The 8,432-nt window shown below is 44.2% G+C and overlaps 1 protein-coding gene across 1 annotated transcript; it reads left to right on the forward strand.

Annotated features, from left to right (window-relative positions):
- The first annotated feature begins 201 nt into the window (after positions 1 to 201).
- On the forward strand, positions 202 to 1,713 carry LOC110126014 (adenylosuccinate lyase-like). The gene has a single exon (XM_020875458.2). It carries the CDS (start codon positions 277 to 279, stop codon positions 1,615 to 1,617), a length of 1,341 nt encoding a protein of 446 aa, XP_020731117.2. The 5' UTR covers positions 202 to 276; the 3' UTR covers positions 1,618 to 1,713.
- The last annotated feature ends 6,719 nt before the right edge of the window (positions 1,714 to 8,432 follow it).

Genomic DNA, 8,432 nt, shown 5'->3' on the forward strand with positions numbered 1-8,432 from the left:
TTGGAATATTTCAAGAATTAACAAAATGTGACACTGAGACACAATGTAAGCAAATGCTGTTGGGAAAATGGTGCCTATAGACTTGTTCAATGCAGGCTGGTCACAAACTTTCAATTTGTAAAACACCCAGTATCTGCAAAGCACAATAAGGTGAAGCCCAGGGCTCCAGCAGGGTCCAGAGTCCGGCATGGCCGCGGGGGCGACCGTGGCGGGCGGGAGGCCTGCGGGCACGACAGCTACCGCTCGCCGCTTGCCTCCCGTTATGCCAGCCCGGAGATGTGCTTCCTGTTTAGCGACAAGTACAAATTCCGGACCTGGCGGCAGCTCTGGCTGTGGCTGGCGGAGGCCGAGCAGGCACTGGCTTTACCTATCACAGATGAACAAATCCAGGAGATAAAATCAAACCTGGACAACATCGACTTCAAGATGGCAGCTGAGGAGGAGAAGCAGTTACGACATGATGTGATGGCCCACGTGCACACGTTTGCCCACTGCTGCCCCAAAGCTGCTGGCATTATCCATCTTGGCGCCACCTCCTGCTATGTGGGAGACGATACAGACCTGATTGTTCTTAGAAATGCATTTGACCTGCTTTTGCCAAAGCTTGTCAGGGTGATCTCTCGGCTTGCCGACTTTGCCAAGGAACGAGCTGATCTCCCCACCTTAGGTTTCACACATTTCCAGCCTGCTCAGCTGACCACAGTTGGGAAACGTTGCTGTCTCTGGATTCAGGATCTGTGCATGGATCTCCAAAACCTGGAGCGTGTCCGGGATGAACTGCGCTTCCGAGGCGTGAAGGGTACCACCGGCACCCAGGCCAGCTTCCTGCAGCTCTTCGAGGGAGATGACCAAAAGGTAGAACAGCTTGACAAGATGGTGACAGAAAAGGCAGGATTCAAGAGGGCTTTCATCATCACAGGGCAGACCTATACACGAAAAGTAGATATTGAGGTGCTCTCTGTGCTGGCTAGCTTAGGGGCATCGGTGCACAAGATTTGTACCGACATACGACTCCTGGCAAACCTCAAGGAGATGGAGGAGCCCTTTGAAAAACAGCAGATTGGCTCAAGTGCAATGCCGTACAAGCGGAACCCTATGCGCTCAGAGCGGTGCTGCAGCCTGGCCCGGCACCTGATGGCGCTTGTCACGGACCCCCTGCAGACGGCATCTGTGCAGTGGTTTGAGCGCACGCTCGATGACAGTGCCAACCAGCGAATCTGTTTGGCAGAGGCGTTTCTCACTGCAGATACTGTACTGAATACGTTGCAGAACATTTCTGAAGGATTGGTGGTATACCCCAAAGTAATTGAGCGGCGCATTCGGCAGGAGCTGCCTTTCATGGCCACAGAGAACATCATTATGGCCATGGTGAAAGCCGGGGGTAACCGCCAGGATTGCCATGAGAAAATCAGAGTGCTCTCGCAGCAGGCAGCTGCCGTGGTCAAGCAGGAAGGGGGTGACAACGACCTCATCGAGCGCATCCAGGCTGATGCCTACTTCAGTCCAATCCACTCCCAGTTGGACCATTTGCTGGATCCCTTCTTTCACCGGCCGTGCATCCCAGCAGGTACAGAGATTCTTAGAAGAAGAGGTGTGTCTCCTGTTAAAACCATATGAAAGTGTGATGAAGGTGAAGGCCGAATTATGTCTGTAGAGTTGGAAGAGAATTAAACAAAAACCATTGTTGGCTCTGTTAGCTTAAAAAAAAATAAAGTGAAGCCCAACGAATAGAGTTCTGCCTGTATTCTCCTATTGCATATATAGTTCATATTATAACATCCTTGTTGGATAAATGTCCTACTAATAAGAGACATTTCTAACTATTAAAATGTATACCAATTAATAAGCCATAAAGATATATTGTACAGCACAGGAAATACAGCCAATATTTATAATAACTTTATTTTTCTTAATATATATATTTTATTGAAGTATAGTTGACTTACAATGTTTCAGGTGCACAGCAAGGTGATTCAGTTATATATATACATATATTATTTTTCAGATTATTTTCCATTATAGGTTATTACAAGATATTGACTATAGTTCCCTGTGCTATACAGTAAACCTTTGTTGCTTGTTGCATATCTATTTTTTAAATTAGAAATCTAGCATTCTATTCATACTAAGTCAAACAAGTGGAATCAAAACATCATAAATGTTTTAGCTAGGTAAAAATTCATAAGTTTCCTAAAATATACATTATATGAACTTTTTATATGTGTATACAAAGGCTTTTCTACTACGCTTAGAAAGAACATCAAAAAAAGTGAAACTGGAAAACATAACTAAATGAAATGGGAGCACTGAATATGAAATAGAAAAAGTGAAACAAACTAGATAAAAGTAAAAGATCCTCATATAGTCCAGTTGTTTTTAAACATGGCTGCTCATTAGAAACATATCTGGAGCTTTGGAGAAAAAAAGCAATACCTGGGCATTTGTATTTTATCTTCTATTCCAAGATAATTCTGATACACATCTGGATTTTAAAAAGTGATTACAGATTTTTCTATTAAATGGTAGTTTTGGTGGTCTAGAATATAATAACTTTAAGTGGAGTATAATCTATAAAAATATTGAATCACTACGTTGTACACCTGAAACTAACATTATATTGTAACTTAACTAAACCTCAGTAACAATTTTTTAAAAATACACATCAAATAAGCATCTTAGTCTCTCAAAACATGATTTAATTAAACTGCTAATGTATAAGCCGTATGTCTGGTCACTGATATGAGTGGTGTGATTCCAGAGGCTTATCAACACATCCCTTGCGGATGAGATTGTTTTTAACAAGAACATTTTAAGTTTCTCTTTTACAAGTCCCGGTCCCTGGGCCAGTTTCCCTGCTGCCCCTGCCCCTAGAAAGGCAGAGATCAACTCTCTAGGGCAGAATTAGTTCCTCCACACTCAGCAGTCCTGTTATTCTTGTAGATCATCTTGGAAATAGAAGAGGTGTGGTCCCCAGAAAACTGAAAAGTGAGCTGTCAGTGTGGACTCGGCACACATGCCCTAAGTTGCCTGCCTCACGTTTTGACAGTGATATTGAATGCTGACATTTATTAAGTGCTAACTATGGCTGGCATAAGCCTTTAACCATTTAGTGTTCAAAAATAACCTTATAAATACGGTTATCCTTCCCATTTCAAAGATAGGGGAAACAAGGCAAAGAGAAGTAAAGTGACCTGCTTGCTGCTGTCTAGCTAGAGCCTAGTAAGACTGGCAGCACTTGGCCTGAACTGTGATCTACCGCCTCTCAGGAGGGGCTTCCCTGGCGGCTCAGTGGTAAAGAATCTGCCTGTCAATGCAGGAGATGCAGGTTTGATCCCTGGGTTGGGAAGATCCCCTGGAGAAGGAAATGGCAACCCACTCCAGTACTCTTGCCTGGGAAATCCCATGGACAGAGGAGTCTGGCGGGTTACAGCCCACAGGATCACAAAGAATGACACAACTGAGTGTGCATGCGCGAACACACACGCGCACGCACACGCACACACACATCCCGCCTCTCAGGAAGCAGGAGCACGAAGCAGCACGGTGAGTTCGAAGTCAGCTAGTCAAGTCCAAGCTCTGTATCCTAACAGCTGGCTGTGCTACATTTGGCAACTTACGCACCCTCTCTGAGCCTCGGTTTTCTAATCTATACCAGGAGGATATGAATACTCGGCTCTGCGCATCTCACCCGTTTGTTGGGATGATCAGATGAGATGTATTCGAAACGAAGGCTTAAAACGACAAAGCTCTGTGCAAACGCGAGTAGGTGATACTATTATTTTCGCAGAACCTCAGTCGGCAGAGTAGGAGCCCAGCACCGCTGACGAGGGGGTCTCAGCGATCCCGGTCCACGCTCTGGCGACGCGATCTGCACTTTGTTGTCATTCTCCGCTTGGGAATCTGCCCGAGACTTGTTCGGGACTTGTCAATTCTGTCTCCACAGCACCTGACTCAGTCCCTGGCCCTGAGAGAAGCCTAGGACATGGTACTAGTTTGTGGGGGTAACAGTGGGAGCGGCAAGAGGAGGAGAGGCCCCAAGAGCAGCACTTTGAAGGGGTCACCTTCTGGGCGGCTACAGCACCAACCTGCGGCCAGCAGAGGGCAGCAGAGACCCTTCCGAAGCCCAGACCGTCTCAGCGCAAGCCCCGAGCCCCGCCAGGATTCCGTGCGTCGCGGACCTTGCTTGAGATTTAGCCTCTCTCTAGGGAGGCCTGGTGTGCTGCAGTCTATGGGGCGCAAAGAGTCGGACGCGACTGAGCGACTGAACTGAACTGAACTGAACCAAGGGGTGAAAATTGAGCTCCGTTTGACTAAAATGTTTCCCGACCCTTTAGCAGTTGGCGAATGTCGGCCTGAAACTAGGGTAACAGGAGTCGTTTTGGTCACCAAGGCCATCCCCAACGTTCGCTAAGCCACTGCATCCGTGAGCTCTGAAACTCTCCGCGAAGGGACAGTGGTGCTGCCCGCTTCCTTGCCACAGAGTTCCATGCGTTTGACAAAAGGTATTATCAAATTTGGAAAGAGTTCCTGGCTTTAGAAGATTAAGAACTGGAAACTTCTTTGTTTTTTAATAGTGTATTCAAAGTCCCTTAGAGAGAGCTGCCATCTACATATTATTTTGATGTTCTATAGTTAATAGAAAGGCTCATAAGTCCGCATTGGGAGTCACTTAAAGTGGTTGAATGGATGGTAATTAGTTTAGCTAGCAATGGAAAGAAGAGCCCAGCATACTGGTAAAGTGGCCTGCTTCTACTAATTGATGGGCCAGCCTTATTATTTTTTCCATTTGACACCAAAAGGCTGCTGGGACTAATGGCCTTTCAAGAGAAGGCAAAAGCTTTCTATTTATTTACCTTATTCTCTGGCTTTTACAGGGTCCCATTTTAATACCCCGTAATTACTCTATAGCAGTTGAGTGAAGGGGTTAAGAGTAATGGGCTTTGGAGTCAGACAAAACCGGGCTTGAATCCTGGCTCTAACAGCTGCCTCGGCTGGGCCACTTATGCGACCGCTCTGAGCTTTAATTTCCTTATCTGTAAAATGGCAACACTAATTCCTGCCTCGAAGGGTTATTGTAAAGATTCAATGAGATGATGCATCTAAAGCACTTAGCCTAGAGCGGGACCGATGAGTGCTCGGTAAATCATAGCCCTTGATATTACTCAAATATTGTAAGAATGCTACAACACATGCATGCGCAATTATGAACTCACATTGAGGATAGTCAGTGACCATGATAAAATGCTCAAATCAAACCCTCATAAAGTAATGAGGTTCAGAGGGATGAGGTAATGCCCCAAAGTTGGTTGGAAACTGCTAGAGATGGACCTTAAGTCCTGTCTGTCTGAGGCTAGAACTAAGTTTTCCATGTCAACTTTCTTCTGGAAGGGCAATCAACTTTCCCTCCAGTCTGAGATTTCTCAGAGCCCTGCTGTAAGGGGCTGCCCTGCATCCCCTTGGACATCCATCCTAGAGACCATGGCTCTAACTGAGGCTGATTCCCAGAAAGCCGAATTATTTGCCTAAAGTCACACAATGGGCTGAGCAAGGAGACCTGGACAAAGAGTAGGAAATCCACTGTTCCTTAGCCTTGACCCTGTAGTTCTGGAACATAGAGTATAATTAATATTCAAGGCATTCAGTCATTCATACATATGGCACTGGGGATACAGTGATGATCAGGACAGACCCAGTTCACTGTCTAGTGGGGAAGACAGACAAGGGGATAGTCAACTGGAATAAACATGGGGTGGCCAGTGCTGTGATGGCTCCCAGGGAGCCACGGGAGCTCAGAAGAGGACAGCTAATCCAGACATCAGTGGAGGTGAGGGTGCGGGCCCAGGAAGGATCTGTTCTTGTTGGCCAAGAGTAACATCAATTGGCCAGTGACACAGTGCTATCTGCATTCATTTTTTGACCAAACATTTACTGAATGAGGTCCCTGTGCCAGGCACTGTGCTAGGCACGATAAGATACAGCGATGACTCAGCCCTGGGTATTGCCCTTCTGAAAATTGGCACTTTCCTTTAGGAAGTAGGAGGCATGGTGCTTTTCAGTTTATTCAGAATTATCAACTCCCTCACCTTCAGGAAACAGGGAACAATAAGTCTGAAAAATTCATTGGTTGGATTTCTGCCTGGTTAAAACATCTGTTGATTATTTGTTCTTTTTGCATCACAAAATGTGTTCTTTTGTGAGCAGGAAAGTGCACCTGAATTTCTGGAACTTCCTGCATGGTTATAGGTTGTGACATTAACTAGTGGAATCTTGAATACTGACCTTTGCCTTTTGAGGATGAAATCAAACTCAACATCAGTGATATTAAGCAGACATGTTGGCACTGAGGTTTGTCTTTTGGTTTTGGCTTCCATTTTTAAATTCTAGTTTTACTCCATTTAGAACCGTGACATTTTGCACCATAAGTTTGTTCTACCTAAGTATATAAATTTTTTAACCATATATAAATGGAATCTTGCTACTTCTTTTGGAATTCCAAAGTATTTCTCTTTTCAGTAAAAAAGGCAATATACTCTCAGGGTGCCAAACTCTTCTGACTAGAGTTGGAAATGCTTCCAATTTCAATAATTCTAGAAGTTACTGACATTAAGCCAGTTAGAGTGGACAGATTACAATTGCAGTTAGGTTTGGGGATACAAAGTCTTAGCAAAAGGGTTGGGAAATTCTGAAAAATGTATCCCAATTATCTTCCTCAAAGTCCTTTTTCTGTCATTAGTAAGTTGGATGCAAACTGACAGAAAATGAGAATGTCATGCTATTTTGGCCTATGTTATTTCAATGTATTTCACTTTTCAACTTCGCAAAGAATATATTCAGAGTATTTCCAATGAAATCCTCTGCTGGTGCCTTGTCAACATGACCAAATCATTACCAGAAAACTAGGTTTTTGTACCATCTTGCAGGATCTTACTTCCCTGACCAGGGATCAAACCCACATCCCCTGTGTTGGAAGGTTGAGTCCTAACCACTGGACCACCAGGGAATGCCCTATAAATATATTCTAAGTGAATGATTCTTTAAGAAAATCTCTGTGGGCGCAGGTCATTGTAGATTGTTTCATAGAGAGATTTTAGGTGCAAGGAAATGGTCAGCTCCTGCATTCTGATATTATGATGAGCTCTGTGGCTTGATTTTCACCTTTTCTGGAGAATTATAGACTCGGATCTGCAATCTGAAGATTCCAGATTTGCATTGACTATGGGGTTGGGGAGGCAGCAACAAGTGTGCCGTTAGAGCATCAGCTTTTTCTTCTTTCTGGGACATTGTTTAAAAGTTCCCATGACTAACAAAAAGATTCTTTAGACTTTAAAATGTTATAGAAAGCATATCACATGAAATTTATCATCTTAACTGTTTCTAAGTGTACAGTTCAGCAGTGTTCAGTATAGTCACAATGTTGTATTACATATCTTGCAAAACTGAAATGGTACCCATTAAACAACTCCCCGTTCCTCCTCCCATCTCTAACAAGTTTTATCAAGGGATTGCCACCAATCCTTTATGGGTCAATGTTCTTATTAAAGGGAATAACTGTTGCAGAAACTGTTCCATCCCTCTCCCTACCCACTACTTGGGAACAAAAGAAAGATTCTGAAGTAGTGATGTTTTATCTTTTGTTAACGCAGATCTCAGAGCTGAGTTCTGTTTCCCACCATCATTGTCCATAAAGGCTAGGAGCAGAAGTTTTGAGACCATGAAATGCAAGGATTTTGTAAAAATAAAAAGTTAAAATTAATTTAAAAAAAAATTGAAATGGCAACCCACCCCAGTATTCTTGCCTGGGAAATCCCATGGACAGAGGAGCCTGGTGAGTTACAGTCCATGGGGTCACAAAAGAGTTGGATATTAACTTAGCCACTAAGCAATAACCAAGGAAAAAGTTGCAAAGAGATCCCCTTGGGCTAATAGAACATTTTCCTTAGAAAGGGGAGAGCTAGTTTGGGATTCTGGCTCTGAAGAATTTCAGGCTGTGTGACTACTACAGACTGAATGTGTACCCCCAAATTTATGTTTTGGCCTAATCCCCAGTGTGGTATTAGGAGGTGAGGCCTTTGAGAGATTAGGAGGCCATGAGGGTGGAGCCCTCATGAATGAGATCAGTGCCCTTATGTAAGAGACCCCAGAAAACACCCTCACTCCTTCCCTTACCTGAGGACACACCAAAAAGATGACTGTTCATGAACCAGGAAACAGGTTCCCACCAGACACCAAATCTACCTGATCTTGGACTTCCCAGCTGTGAGAAATAAGTTTCTGTTAAGCAACCTGTACGTGTCTGTTCAGTTGTGTCTGATTCTTTGCGACCCCATGGACTGCAGCCCGCCAGGTTCCTCTGTCCATGGGATTCTCCAGGCAAGAATACTGGAGTGGGTTGCCATTTCCTACTTCAGGGAATCTTCACATTTTGAAAAAAC

Source organism: Odocoileus virginianus, unplaced genomic scaffold (genome assembly GCF_023699985.2).
Source record: "Odocoileus virginianus isolate 20LAN1187 ecotype Illinois unplaced genomic scaffold, Ovbor_1.2 Unplaced_Contig_1, whole genome shotgun sequence".
In the NCBI taxonomy this organism is placed as follows: domain Eukaryota; kingdom Metazoa; phylum Chordata; class Mammalia; order Artiodactyla; family Cervidae; genus Odocoileus; species Odocoileus virginianus.

Bases quoted from the DNA above. Each gene is read 5' to 3' on its own strand.
- LOC110126014 (XM_020875458.2), top strand. From the start codon at position 277: ATGTGCTTCCTGTTTAGCGACAAGTACAAATTCCGGACCTGGCGGCAG.